Source organism: Sciurus carolinensis, chromosome 11, assembly GCF_902686445.1.
Source record: "Sciurus carolinensis chromosome 11, mSciCar1.2, whole genome shotgun sequence".
NCBI classification, from domain to species: Eukaryota; Metazoa; Chordata; class Mammalia; order Rodentia; family Sciuridae; genus Sciurus; species Sciurus carolinensis.
The window spans coordinates 78887619-78902331 of NC_062223.1; the positions used below are offsets into that span (position 1 = coordinate 78887619).

Genomic DNA, 14713 nt, shown 5'->3' on the forward strand with positions numbered 1-14713 from the left:
AGGGGCCTCACTGTCACCCGATCTAGACACTCGGGGCCCAGATGAAGAAACTGAGGCCCGAAGAGAAATTCTGCAGGCCTTAGGTGTCTGCACGGAGCACCCACAGAGGAGCCAGGAACACACCTTCGTTCACACACACAACCCCCATGGCTGTGCCACCGCACAGATGTGATCTCACGTGAGCCGTGGGCATGGCTGCAGACACACGGGTACAGGTCCTCCCTACTCAACAGCCCTCACAGGGCCAGACGTAGTCCTGTTTTAAGTTCTCACACTGACAGGGGAGGTAAGAGTGACTGACCCCATTTTGCATTTGAGGAAACTGAGCTGTGAAAAGATAAGACCCAGAGTTGTGCAGGAAGGGACAGGCAGTGGCGTGTTCCAAAGGCAAATCTACGCATGTCACCCACATCCCCTTGTGTCCCCTCTCTCTCTCTCTCTCTCTCTCTCTCTCTTTCTCTCTCTCTCTCTCTCTCTCTCACACACACACACACACACACACACACACACACACACACACAGCTTCCTGGACCCTGGACACAGCAGCCCCCAGATGGAACATTTTCCCAGCAACCCCTAGTTCAAAGTTTCAGAGCAGCGCCCCCCTCCCACAGGGTCTTTTGAAGACTGACGAGTTTGTTTAGGGCTTACCCTGCTTCCCGGCCCCTGGCCCTCTCCCCTTGGTCGGGAAATGAATCCCACATGTGCCTAATCTCTCCTGCTCTGAGATGGCCCCGGGATCTGGCGAGGGCTCTTTGATGTAGAAGCCAGCTTATGCATTGGTCTGGGTGTGTTGGTGGTGGTTGTTCTTGATGTTTCTGTGACAGAGAAAATTCATTTTCCTGAGTCTCAGCCTCCCTCCCCGATCCTGAGATTCTGGGGGCCCAAAGCCTGGACTCCCGGCACAGTGCTCACAGACACTGAAGGTCAAGGCTGGCAACAGCACACCTTGAGTGTATCCCATGGCCCATGCTCTGTGTTAGCGACTTTAGAGTCCTCTCCCAGAGATGACAACACAGGGGCTCCAAGAAGCGACATGGTCTGAGTGTGTGGTCCTCACCCGCCTGCCCCCTTCCTCACCCCAGCCTCAACCCAGTTCCTCCCAGCTGTGCCACCTGGGGTGAATGACCTCCTCCCTCTGGGCTTCTGGCCTTTCCACGGGTCAACGGGGACAGTGTTCCTCCATGTAGGAATAATGAGTTCCTGTAATAACAAGCTCTGTGTCAAAATGATTTGTCCAGCACAAAACACTAGGTGAAGAGAAGGGAGTAATTCTATTTTTATTGTCTTCATGTCAAGAAGCAAATTTGCCCCTAGGATTCATACAGGAACGCATCATTTAATATCACTCTGGGGCACCTGTTAATGAGCACCTGGTTGGCCATCAGAGAGCCCAGCAAGACAGGCCTCTGCAGGAAGTGGGACAGGGGGCGGGAGCCAAGCACAAGAGGCGTGGCTGGAGGGGCCCAGCCTGGCCTGTTCCTTGCTCAGGGCTGGGCCAGGGCCTTCTCTGAGCTCGGGGGTCCAGCTGTGCCCTGGCGGGCTCTGGCAAAGGCTGCCTTGATTTCTTGGTTGATGAGGTCCCTCCAGGGGTCTCTGAGGAAAAAGGAGAAATAAGAATTATCAATGACCACCAAGAACAATAGTCGTGGGCAGTGGAGCCCCGCTGAGAGCAGGAGAGCCACTCCTTTGAGTCCCAGTCTCCTGAGTCCACAGAAGCCCTGCTGTGGTCACCCCCCTCCACTTTTGAACTGTAGGGACCCAGTGTTCAGACAGGCAATGTGACTTCTCCAAGGCCACACAGTCTCCCTGGTCTGCATGTGCAGCTTTCAGCCCAGCGGCCCCCAGGGGATGAGGAGCTAGCCCCAGCTCTCCGCCTTCTCTGGTCATGACCTTGGGAGGCCCTGAGGCCCTGGGGTGGGGGCTCTGTGACTCTCAGGTGATAGGAAATTCTCAGTAGTTCCTGGTCTCCCACCAGAACCTACTTTCTCATTTGCTGTCCTTGGGTACCTGCAGCAGGCTGACCAGGTTACTGTCTTGACACAGTGAAAGAAGCAAGTGACAGCCAGCACCTCAGAGCAGCATGATAAGGAAGACATGTTTTTTTTCCGGTGCTGGAGGTACAACTCAGGGCTGCATGCATGGAGAGAAGGAGCTGCTATGTGGAGTGTCTTCCTGTCGTGTGACAGAGACACCCTGCTTGGGTTGGTGGCTACATCTAGACATGGTTGAGGAGAAGCTTTTGTTCCCTTGCCCTGATCTCTACCAGGCTTTCCAAACACCCCCAGATAGAGGCTAAATAACTTCCGCAGACAGGGGAAATATACAAGGTGAAGATAAAAGTGTCTGGGAAATTTGACTTTTAAAAAAATTAGATTGTGGGGCTGGGGAGATAGCTCAGTTGGTAAAGTGCTTGCCTTACAAGCACAGGGCCCTGGGTTCAATCCCCAGCACCGCAAAAAAAAAAAAAAAAAATCAGATTGTAACATTTAATTCAACTAAAATGTGGTAACAACCTTGTAAATCCAGCTCCAAGACAAGTTCCCATCCAGTTGGTACCCCAGAGCCCCCCAGCAGAGATTCTGTGTGTCTATTATCTCTTCTCCAGACAGCGGAGGGGCATGTGGTGCTGTGTCCATGCATGTGCACACCTAGTGAGGTTCCTAAGTTGGGGAGATGCTCACTGCAACTCATCTAAACTCTCCTCCCTGCTTCCCTGAGGCAAGACAATGAAAATGTTTCTTGCACTTTCTGAAGTTTCTGTCTGGGAGTGGAAACATCATTAGCTGGGAGAGCTTGGAATGACAAATGGCTGCCAGACTTGCCGGTTCCTAGTCCTCGGACAGGGTAGCCAGAGGGTGCCTGCCAGGACAGAGAGGGGCTGGAGCAGGCTGGGAGGGTGGCTGGTCAGGAGCACACACTCCCTGGGTGGCAGGCACTAATGGGCTGAGGTGCAGCCACCTTGGCCGTCCAGGGTCTCATGAGACTTGCTGGGCAAGTGAGTGTCCGTAAACACGTCATCAAGAAATATCAGGTAGTTACAGTGCTGTGGAGACCACCACCCTGGGGAGCAGGCTGGTGACAGCAGGGCTCCACTCAGAGCATGTGACCAGAGCCATCCTCTGATGGAAGTAGTGTTCAAGCTGAGACCTCCAGGATAGCAGGGGACACCAAGAGTCATGTCCCCAAAGTGGGGATAAGCACAGTGCACTTTAGGAGGAGGTGCAGGGGCAGGCAGCCAGCAAAGAAGGTGGCAGAGAAGTGACCTTGGGGCAGGTGCGGGGGGGCTGGCAGAGCCTTGGAGGCTGCAGGAGAGTGTGGACATTAGTCCCAGAGCAGGAGGATGGCCCTGGAAGGTCCCCTTTAGGGAACTTGTGCTTTTAAAAGGTCACTTTGCTGCTAGGTGGAGATGGATGGAGGAGACCCAGTGGACGAGGGGAAACTGGTTGGGAGCCCTGCAGTGGGCCGGGGGTTGGGGATGCCAGTCAGAGATGGGGGGCAAGATGGAGGCGGGGCTGCAGGCTGCGTGTGCTTACACGTGTGTGGGAGTCCACGGGAGCTGAGCCTCTGGCCTGGGCGGGTGCCCTGCCTGCCTGGACATCCCAGAGGCTCCAGACTTGCTGACAGATTAGACGGGGGTGGGTGTTGGGACATGGAGGAGGCTGGGACCCTAGGCTGCTTTCTGAGCTTGAAGGGGACTCTGGAGGAGGACTGGGTTTCAAGGGCAGTTGGACCTTTGGGGTCTGTGGTGCCTTGAAAGCCCCATAAGGAAGGACTGGGGCAGGGGGGCAGCTTGAAGGGCACCAGCCTGGGGATCCAGGCAGGTTGGGGGAGCACTCAGTGCTGGGCACCCTCAGAGCCTGCACGGGAAGGGAAGCCAGAGGGGCACCAAGGGGCCCCAGCACTAGGCTGGGAGAGGAGAGGGAAGGAGCTGGCAGGGAGCAGGGGAGCGGAGGCTGCGCCAGGTGCTTCTGGGAGGAGGGAGGCAGTGGGGAGACGCTGTGGGGCTGTTGGTGACAAACTGCAACTGCCCACGGATCTAGTGACATGGATGGAGGTCACAGGTGACCTTCTTGAGAACCTTGTGGGCGGGGTAGGGTGGAAGTCAGACTGCGGGGGCGCCAGGGAGAGGGCAGGAGGAAGTAGGCAATCAGCAGACGCAGCCGGAGCTCAGAGGCAGGAGCAGTGGGTGGGTATACGGGCAAGTGGGGCCAGAGGGCTGCTCCTAGGGCCAGGTGGCGAGGCCTCAGGAACAGTAGGGAGGCCACGGCCCCTGCCTCTGGGGGTGGTGGGCTGGGGCTGCTGTGGCTCGTGGCAATGTAGCCAGACTAATGGAATCTCCTCAAGGGCTCTGGGAGCCAGGCTGGGGGAGAGGGACTTGCCTGAGCCCAGGCTGGGGTCCCCCTCTGACCCCACACCCGTCTTCCTCACACCATGCTGCTGGCCTCAGAGGCCATATACACCAAGACTGCACAAAGCAAGGGCCCTGGGCAGCGTGGTCTTGCAGGAGCGTGAGCTGGTTCTGCACCCAGGAGGCCGGTGGTCCGTGTGAAGACGGTTCCCGGTGTGTTCTGTACCCGGAGGCATTTCCCTTTGCCAGTGGCTGCCCTTCGGTGCTCCCTTCCTCCCTGGGAGCCTCTCTGGACCCTGCTGTGTGTGGGGAGGAGGCGGCAGAGCACTCAGGGGACCAGGGGCAACTCCTGCCCTCAGGCATGGGTGGCTGTGCCCCAGGCTCCCTGGGTCCCGAGGCCTTGGCTCCCTGGCAACAGGAATGGAGAGAAGTGGCTGCGGTGACCGGCGGCCTCCATTGGCTCCTGCCTCACCAGTCCTGTCTGCTTGGAAGCGTGGCCTGCCTGCGCCAGCCCTAGCCTGTCCCCAGGAAGCCACATGTGCCCCACACCTCTTCTCTTGGGCAGGGGTCCGTCCCGCAGAGCTGAGAGGGATTTGGAATGAAGGGGAAATTCTGGGCAGGAGGAGGACAAGCCTGGCTCCAGTCCAAGTTCTGCTGTCACGGTGGGGGGACAGGACCTTCCCGGCCATTGGTGACACCTGTGTCCCTTTCCCTCCTGCCCTCTGCAGACAGCTTGCTGACAGGGTGGGAGTGAGGAAGAAACAGCACCTCAGAGTAAAACAGTCCTGCTGCCAGGCGGCCCCAGGGAGGGACCTGAGTCCTGCAGAGGACAGAGGGAAGGGCCAAGCCACCAGCAGGCTCATGCTCTCGGAGAATCTGCTTCTTGTGGCCCCTAAAAGGCGGGTGCCTTTTGGATCCCCAAATTACATGTCTGAAAACTGTGTGAACAGTGACAAATATTTACCAAACTACCCGCCTGGTCATCAGCAGCATGCAAGGCAAGCTCGCTGCGCGGCGCCCCACCTGCCTCCTGACGCGTCACCACCAGCAAGTCTGGAGGTACAGAGCAGGAGCTGAGAGCCCGGGGCAGACAGGAGCTCCCGGGCGGGTGACCCCCGCCCGCCAGACGCAGGCGCCATGCTAGTGCCTACACGGTCTCCTGCCAGAAGGACCGTGGCTATGAGTGGTGGAAGAAGTCTGCATTTCCCAAGTTTTCCACACCAGGCACATGTTACTTTTATAATCAGAAAAAACAACAAAATATCAAACTGAGAAGAGTCAAGCCTTTCAGGAAATCCCTCTACTCACCCTGGAGTGATGAGCGGAGGTGTGGGGAGGGCTCTGGGGAATCCTGTCTTCCCCACCAGCCAGTAGGTCTCCTCTACGCCCTTCCCCTGGAAGAGAGAGGAAGAGTGCTGAAAGGCCCTGTATACCCCCAAACCTGCTCAAGTGAAGAGTGAGGGCAGAGCTGGGTGATTCCTCCAGCTTGGTGGAGAGCAGCTGCCTGTCCTGATCCACTCGCTCTGCTGCTCACTAGCTGTGTGATGTTGGCCAATTTACTTGACCTCTCTGTGCCTCAGTCTCCTCTGTACCTCATAGAGGTTTTGTGAGGGTTAAATAAGTTTATATGTACCTGTGAAACAAATAAAGAAGGGATTGTGAACTCTGTGGCCAGCAGGTGGGGTTGCTGGGACCCGAGGCTCCTGTGATCTGATTCTCTCCAGCCCACACCATCCTGGGATAGGAGTGGCAGTCGCCTGGAGGTGAGGAGAGAGGGAGTCTGAGGGGAGCTCAGGTCAGGGCTGGCTGAGGTTCTGAACCCCACGCTGGCCAAGGTTTCATGGGGTAGGTATTGCACTATGGGGCCCCAGGTCACCTCAAGGACCTGAGGTCAGCATGCTAACCTTCCTGCCCCTCTCTGCATCCCAGCACCACTCCCTCAAGCAAGACATGTCTGCTCTGACTTATCCAGGCTACTCAGCCATGGCCCCAGCCATACAGAGCACAGGAGTCCACCCGTGCCAGCCCTCCCAGGCTGTGTGACCATGCACAAGTCACTGCCCCTCTCTGAGCTGCACCATCCTGCTCTAACTTCCCACAGTGTAATGAAGTGAGCCCTGGGGAACACACAATTTCCGGGGCTGTGTATAGCACTGGGCCTTTAAACCTATCCCCTGTCAGGCCTGGCTGAGGAATTAGGAGAAACAAGAGGAGATGGGGTGGGAAGAAAAGTCTCTCACAAGAACAGTGTCATTCCAGCTACTCACGAGCCTGAGGCAGGAGGACCACAAGTTCAAGGCCAGCCTTGACACCTTAACCAGACACTGTCTTAGAATTAAAAAATGACAAGGGCTGGGAATGTAACTCAATGGTAGAGCACTTGCCTAGCATGGGAGGTCCTGGGTTTAATTCCCAGTACTACCAAAAAAAAAATACTGTATTATAGCCTTTTTTTGAATGTTAGCATAGAACAAGAAGGTGAGGTTGGTCACAGAACTTTCTTGGCCTTTGAGGTGCTCATGAGCTGGTACCCCCCAGTATTGTACTGTAACAGTAGAGCCAGGCCCGGGACTGGGGTACCCACGGGGCTTCACCGTCACTTGGGGGAAGGAGGTGAAGTAGAGGCGTCTCTGCCCGCGGCAGGTTTAGTGAGTGGCCACGTCTGAGCCTGGGTTCCGAGGGGTGACTGGGAGCCCGATCGTGCTCTGGAGAAGGCACGGGCTTTGGGGACATGGGATCTGGGTTCTGAGCTGTGCTGCTTTGACAAAGTCACTTTTCCTCTCTAGTTGAATTTCTCCAACTATAAAACAGGGGACTTGTTACTCCCTTCACATGGCCTTGAGTGACAGATGTGTGATGGCCTTGCTCTGGCCAATTGGTCTCCCAGAAGAGACGTTCTGTTAGGATCCGGGAGCACGGACGCCTGTGAAGGTCATGGTGCAGCCCAGCTGCAGGCAGCCAGGTCAGATGGCGCCCTCTCCCGGGCCCTCAGACACTCGGAACTAGTTCCCTTGGGAACTAGGACTCTCTCACCTTCAACTCAGTCTGACCCCGGACAGCGATCTCGTAGCCCTCATCAAGGCCGAGCAGGGCTTCCGCGGAGCTTCGGCTGGTGTGGATTCTGTACGCTGAGGAGAAGGGAGTGGTCAGGTCACCAGCCCGTGGCAGCATGCCCCGAATTTGCTGTGATCATCAAGAGCTCCAGCCCAGCCAGCCACAGACACAAGTGCGATGTGCACAGTGCCCTCCTGAGGTTCTCTGTCTCTCTAGATTGTTGGGTACTAACAGAAACCCCAAGGAAAAGCAAATCGTATAGAGTGGCTATTAAGGGAACTAAAGATGAAGTCAGAACCCTTAGGAAGATGATATTTACTTGAAGGGAAGTCTATGAAGGCTGAGTCAGAGAAGGTAAGCAGTTGTGTTTTTTAAAAGCAGGAATACCCTGTGGGGCTACCATGTTCAGTTATACTCTGTGTGCACTGAACAACATCAGGGATTACACAACCTATACAACCAGAAGCAGAGGCCCTGAGGACTTCAACATTTTCAGCTGCTGTAACCAAGCTCTTGGAGTAGCTCCTGCCGCCAGCAAGGGCCTACATGGTTAGGGATGCCCTGGTGGTAGTGTTAGGGCTGCCCCAGCATAATGGGAGCTGGCATGCAGTCAAGAAAAAACAAAACTGGCATGTATTCAGTCTTCAAAATGGAATATTACTCGGCCATAAAGAAGAATGAAATTATGGCCATCCTGTGAATGGATGGAACTGGAGACTATCATGCTAAGTGAAATAAGTCAATCCCAAAAAAACAAAGGCTGAATGTTCTCTCTAAATGCAGATGCTGACTCACAATGGGGGCCAGGGGAGAATAGAGGTACTCTGGATTAGACAAAGGGGATGAAGGGAAGGGAAAGGGGATGGGAATGGGATAGACCGTAGAATGAATCAGACATAACTTTCCTGTGTTCATATATGAACACACACCAGTGAAACTCCACATCATGTACAACCACGAGAATGGGAAGTTATGCTCCATGTATGTAGGATGTGTCAAAATATATTCTGCTGCCATGTATAACTAAAAAGAATACATAAAAATATTAAACAACAAAAAAGAAAATACAAGACTGGAAGGGATCTCCTCACTGAAAATGGGGAGTCCAAGGCCTAGAGGAAGAGTATTTTGCTCAAGGACACTAAGCAAGCCAGTGGCAGGGCCAGGAGTCCCACCGAGTTTCCGGCATCTAGAGCCACTGTTTTCTGTGTCAATTCCTCATGAGATGATCCCAAGTTAAAAGGACCAGTGGCATGTCCTCCTCACCCCTTTACTGACAACTAGCGCAGGCTGCCACCAGGTGGTGACATGGTGAATAGCACTTTCACCATGGTGAGAGCCAGGACGCTCAGCCCGCTGAGCAGGCAGGTCAGGAGCATGCCATACTCACGCAGCCCTGTGGACTCCATCCGGGATGCAGTGTTGACCGTGTCCCCGAACAGGCAGTACCGAGGCATGGTGAGACCCACCACCCCTGCCACGCAGGGCCCTGGAACCCAAATGTGCCCAGTGAGCTCCAGCAGGTCCCGAACCAGACAGCAGTCCCGGCGACAGCCTCGCCCCTCCCTACCCCCACTGCCGTTCCCCCTGCACATCCTGGGCTCCAGGCTGGGGGCGAGGACCCTGCCATCTGGAGTGTCCCACAACACCTGCCCAGAGAAGAGAGGACACCCGTGTGAGGCTCTGGGCTCGGTGTGGGAGGGCCAGATAAACCTGAGTCAGTCCCAGCCCCTGGGACAGCTGCATAACTGTCATCAATGCTGGGGTGAGGGATGCACGGTGCCGCCCCGAAAAGGGCCTCCAGCCCCACCCAGGGGGCTTCATGGAGGAGGTGACACATGAGCTCTGTCTCAAGGTTGAGAAGCAAGCAGGCAGGGAATAGCAGGTGCAAAGGCTCAGAGGCAGAGCCCAGGGGTCCATGGGGGCCGTGAGGGCAGACAGGTCAGCAAGGGCTGGGGACCTTGGGGTGCAGTGAGTGTGGACGGGATCCTGCAGGGGAGCCATGGGGACACGGAAAACGCGTATCGGATGCTCCAAGATCTCCCCAGGCCGTCTCAGCGAACATTTAGCAGTGAGCGGCCCTGCTTGCAGGAGGCCCCTGCTCTGCCTCTTGCGCCAGCCCGTCAGCCTCTGCATAGCACTCGGCACCCCTGACAGACGCTGAGGCCCAAACACCCAAACAAAGATATATACACATGAGTCAGAGCGTCACAGACGCTTTGATTGTATCTACTAGAACTTGAAGATCATAAAAGGAAAAAAGAAACAAAATTATCTTAGCACAGAATTTTAGAATCTCAACTCTGGAAGTCGTCACTGGGGCTGTCCCAAGCCAACACTCCAGGGAGGCCTGGAGCCTGACCCCACCCGCACCTACTGTCACCCAGGTCCCCTCCCATACCTGAGTGCAGGCCAGCCCTGATGCGTAGGGGCACGTCCGGCACGTGCCTCATCCGGAAGTCACCCACAGAGCTCAGGAGGTCCAGGGCCATGTTGGCGATCTCGGCTGCGTGCCGGTTCCCGTTGCGCTGGGGCAGCCCTGATGCCACCATGTAGGCGTCCCCAATGGTCTCCACCTAGGAACCACAGTCTTCATACTTCAGCTTGCCCTCCCTGGCCTGCCCCACACCCGCCCCCACGAAGCCACCTCTCAGGAGCCCCAGCCCCACCCCGAGGGCCCCCTGCCCACAGTGCCACCTCTGCTGAGCCTTTAGCAGTGACTGAATCTGTACGCTCCAGGTGACCTCTGTCTGTATCCCAGGTGACCATGGCTTTTTTGTCCCAGAACCAGGGTGAGGGACAGACGTGGGGACAGACGGGAGGTGCCATCTGCACAAGGCCGCAGTGGCAGCTCCGGCACCAGCTGGAGTACACAGCTGAGTTCCAAACCCCACAGGTGCGCTGGACAGAGCGTGGGGTCTGGAACCAGGTGGATGCAGGGCCAGCCCTGGCTCTGCCCTTGGCCTGGACACACCCTCCACCTCCCGGAGCCCGAGCTTCCCCTGCACACAGGAAGTCCCATGACGCCAGGAGAGCTGCGCACGTGGGCTCTGAGCCTCCTCCTGGTGTTGAAAAGATAGGCCCTCCACATCTCCTAAGTGGCAGCGACTTTAATGTCACCCCCCTCATCTTCCCGAGCTCCACAGCCCACCCTGGCCAGGGCTCTATGGGATGGCTCTTGCTTCGAGGACCTGAGGGTGGCACGCTGCTCCCTCTGCCCTCTGCCTCCCCTTCTGCCATCGGAGGCCTCAGCTCCTCAGGACACCCAGCGCCCACTTCCCCCAGCAGGACGCACTTGCTGCAACCTACCCAGCTCACCCTCCCACAGCCCCAGCCGTCCGGATACCGGAGGCCACATGTGCTGGCCCTCCCAAAGGTGATGTGCTCAGAGGTGCCTCTCAGAGTGAGCTCTCTCAGCTGAAGTGAGGGCCCTGGCTCCTCTGCACAGCTGTGTCTCCCTTCACAGATGGGAGGACACAACCAGGGGACAGGTGAGTGCAAAGGCTTCCATACTAATAAACATCGATGTGAATTTTAACTTTAATACTGACTTACTATGTGACCTTGAGTGAGTCACTTGCCCTCTCTGAGCCTGTGACCTCACTTGTACAGCAGGGATAATAATCCGTTCTGCTGAGAGGCATCAAAAGGGTTAAATAAGGGGCTGCGTTTGCAGCTCAGTGGTAGAGCGTTTGCCTAGCATGTGCGAGGCACTGGGTTCGATCCTCAGCACTACATAAAAATAAATAAATGAAATAAAGGTACTGAAAAAAAAAAAGGCTAAATAAGACCTGGTGAAAATCCTGAGGCCCTGACCCCTCTGTTGATGCTGAGCCATTGCCCAGGCCTTTCCGCTGTGGTCCTCGGGCCCTGGCGTGAGCAGATGCTGGGCATTACGTTGGGGAATGAATGAAAGCACTTTGCTCCAGTTTCTTAATCTGAAGAACAATCCTACACCATAGGCGCTTTCGTCCTCTTTAAAAATGGAGAACTTCAGGCTCAGAGTGTTGGCTTGCCCAGTGTGGCCAGCCCAGGACTCAGCCAGGCTGGGTGGCGGCTGGGTTCCCCAGGGCTCTGCTCTGGAGCGCGGTGGTAGAAGTGCTTGCTCAGCGGGAGCCGGGGGAGGGAATCCCAGACCGCTGCGGAACCAGGAAATGGCTGCCTGGCTGCCTCCCAGCCCAGACAGGATTAGGGAGCAGAAACCAGATCCTGGGGTGGACGCAAGTGAGGAGTGACGTGCTTGGGGAACGCGCCTCCGTGTCCCCACATCTGGAGGGCGTGGGGCCTTGTCTTATTTCATCCCCCTCTGCCAGAAAGATGCAGGCCTCTTGGCCAAAGTTCAGAGCAGATCAGAAAGCATGAGTCAGAGCCGGGAGGGCCACGTGTGAGCAAAGATCAGCAGGGGAGGAAGAGCCCAGGCCAGGGGTGACTCAGGGCGACCAAAGCCGCAGGGCTCAGCAAGACGGAGGAGAATCTTTTTCTGGGTTCAGTGGGGCTGGGGCAGCCATGGAGGCAGGAGGGACAGCCTGAGGGACAGAACCTCGGAACTGTGGGCCAGGGTGGGGCACACAGGGTCCTGAGCAGGGAACCCAAGGGAAGTTGCATCCTTGGATGATGGTGGCTCTGGTCTCCACAGGTCATGCTTGGGTGCTGTCTGCAGTGGACACTGCAGGTTCCCTTCCTGGCTCTGCTGCCTACCAGCTGTGTGACCCTAGGCAGGTTACTTCCCTCTCTGAGCCTCAGTAGCCTCCTCATTCAGTCAGCACATATTTCCCGAGAACTGCTATGTGTCAGAGTGGAACCACAAAGTGCTGTCCAGGGGTGGTGAGGAGAGCTAAGCCAGGAACTCCTCACCATGTGTGGGAAGCCAGGATGCAAACCCGAGGCCAGAAAGCTGACCAGGAGGGAGCCAGGTAGAGAGGTGAGAGCGATGTTCCAGAAGAGGAAGCAGCATTGCAAAGACCTGGCAGCCTGAGAGTGAAGCGTGAGGGAGGGGCCTAGAGGTCTGCAGAGGTTGAGCAGTTGGAGAAGCACCTGAACCTCTGACTTTACTTCAAGGGTGAATGCTGAGCCTACCTAAAGAACGGCCTGGGGACCAAATGCCGGAGTTCAGATTGAGCCTCCCTTCCCCTGGAATAAAATATCGAACAAGCCACTTGACCTCTATCACCTCATTTTCTACATCTATAAGTTAGGGGTGCCGGTACCTACCTCAGAAATCATGCTGGTTAAGTGGGCTAGTACCTACAGAGCAGTTGGTACCAACATCGGTACCCAGGAAGCGCTCAGTATGTGTGGGTGATTACTGTCAATGGGATGCTGCAGATAAGGACATCAGTGACTGCCTGGTACCTCAGGGTGAGTGCTGCCCTCTGGCCTTTCCTTCCCAGCATCCTTTTCAGCCTGGCTTCAGCCCTCAGTGCCTGAGTCCCCCACTCTGCCTTCTGGAGGCTGTGGCTGGAAGGGAGCTGGGGCTCGTGGATGGAGACTAAGGCCAGTGGAGCCGAGTGTGACTGTCTCTGGGACCTCCCTCCCCTCCTTCTCCACTGCATCTGAGGCTCCGCCAAGGTCCCAAGCTCCTGAATCAGCGTAAGGGGCAGGGTAAGGTGGGGCTGGTCCCTACGGCAGGGCGGGGCTGGAGAGGACAGGGCAGGGGCCACTCCGTTCTCACAGTCTGTTTATAAGCCTACTCCATGGGGGATGGGCTCCTCCCATGGTCTGGGAACCTGCCTGGATGGGGTGGGGGGGGTGTCATTACACTTATTCAAGGATAAGGCATCAGAGAGGGGAAGGGGAAGCTGTTTGTACAAAGTCACACTGGAACTGGTGGCCAGGCTGAGACTCAGACCCAGGATCGAGTGGTGCATGGGGCCTGGGGTGGCAGAAGGTTATTGATGGCCCTTCCTGGGCCCCTGCTGCCCTCTCCCCAGCCTCACCCCCAGCACTGGGCCCCTTCGTGGCCGGCCATGGTGACCCACGCAGCACTGCACACTCCCAAGCCCTCCCGGACCTCAAGCCTTTGCCTGTGATCCCCCAGGCCTGCTGGAGCCGCCATGGCCAGGCAGGATGATGCTGGGAAGACAGCAGCTCTTCCGGGAAGTCCTCCCTAGCTGGCACAGGGCCCTCTCGGTCTCCTTGGCCTCCCCTGATTGCCGCTTTCACTGGGTGGACATTGTCATTTACCTACAGGCCTGAGAGCTTCGGGAGGCAGGGACTGGCGCTGACTCCTCTGTCCGCCCTTGCCCAGCACAGGGCCAGGCGCAGAGGGACCCATCCATGGGGACGTTAAAGGGATGGGTGGGTGGATGATGGACAAGCAAACAGGGTGGTCACATAAATGCAGTGGCCCACCCTCTCCACCCCTCTCAAGATCCACACCCAACGTGACTCTGCAGCTTCTCCCAACAGAGGCAGGACTTATTTTCCCACTTCTTGAATCTTTTCCTTTGACCAATAGAACATGTTAGAAATAGCACTGTGCCTGATCCCAGGTGAAGGTTCGTGCCTCTGTCCTCTCAGAATCTGGACACATCATGGAAACAATCCATGGAAACATTGGACCATGGAAACAATCTGAGACTAACCAGATGGAGAATGAGACTGTGTGGACCAGAACTGAGTCTTCCCTGTCAAGGCCACAGAGGTGTGTGTGGTAAACCCAGCTAAGATCAACAGTGCTGTCCACCTCACCCACAGCAGACCACAGACACATGAGTGAGTCCAGAAGAAGCTTCTGGTTGACCCATAAGCTTCTGAGCAACAACAAATGCTTATCATTTTGCATTACTTGGCATTGGGGCTATTTGTTGCACAGCAATAGCTAACTGACACAAACACATAAATGGATGAACGGGAATGGAAATGTACAACACAGGCACAGCAGTAGAGAGAGGGACAGATTGCCAGCCTCCTGCTAGTCTCACCTTATATACATCGTGACTGCCCAGAACGGCATCGAACAATGTGTAGAGGTCATTAAGCAGGCCCACCACCTCAATGGGCTCACTCAGGGCTGAGATGGTGGTAAAACCCACAATGTCACTGAAGTATATGGTAACTTGGTCGAAGTACTCTGGTTCCACAGTTGCTCCCATCTTCAGAGCTTCAGCCACAGACCTGAAGGGATGGGAGGGACCAGAGTCACCCTTCAAACAGTTTGAACAGTTTGGAGGTGAGAGAGGAATATTTGGTAGGAAATCTTGGGTTGAACATCAGGGGACCTGGGACAGGTCTGCTGGTGTGCTGGCTGCCCTGGCAGCAAGTCCCTGTCCTTCTCTGAACTTGACTTTCCCTGAAGTGAAGTGAGAG

The 14713-nt window shown here is 56.1% G+C and overlaps 1 protein-coding gene across 1 annotated transcript in view; it reads right to left on the bottom strand.

The window, feature by feature from the left end:
* Nucleotides 1-1326: 1326 nt before the first annotated feature.
* Nucleotides 1327-14713, bottom strand: part of LOC124959602 (guanylate cyclase D-like) — a 39014-nt gene continuing 25627 nt past the window's right edge. Inside the window, exons 14-19 of the mRNA XM_047517998.1 lie at nt 14329-14521; nt 9807-9981; nt 8796-8894; nt 7385-7479; nt 5660-5745; nt 1327-1596 (exon numbers count right to left, since the gene is read on the bottom strand). Coding sequence (XP_047373954.1) covers nt 1488-1596; nt 5660-5745; nt 7385-7479; nt 8796-8894; nt 9807-9981; nt 14329-14521 — 757 coding nt within the window. The 3' untranslated portion in view covers nt 1327-1487. The remainder of the gene's footprint in view (nt 1597-5659; nt 5746-7384; nt 7480-8795; nt 8895-9806; nt 9982-14328; nt 14522-14713) is intronic.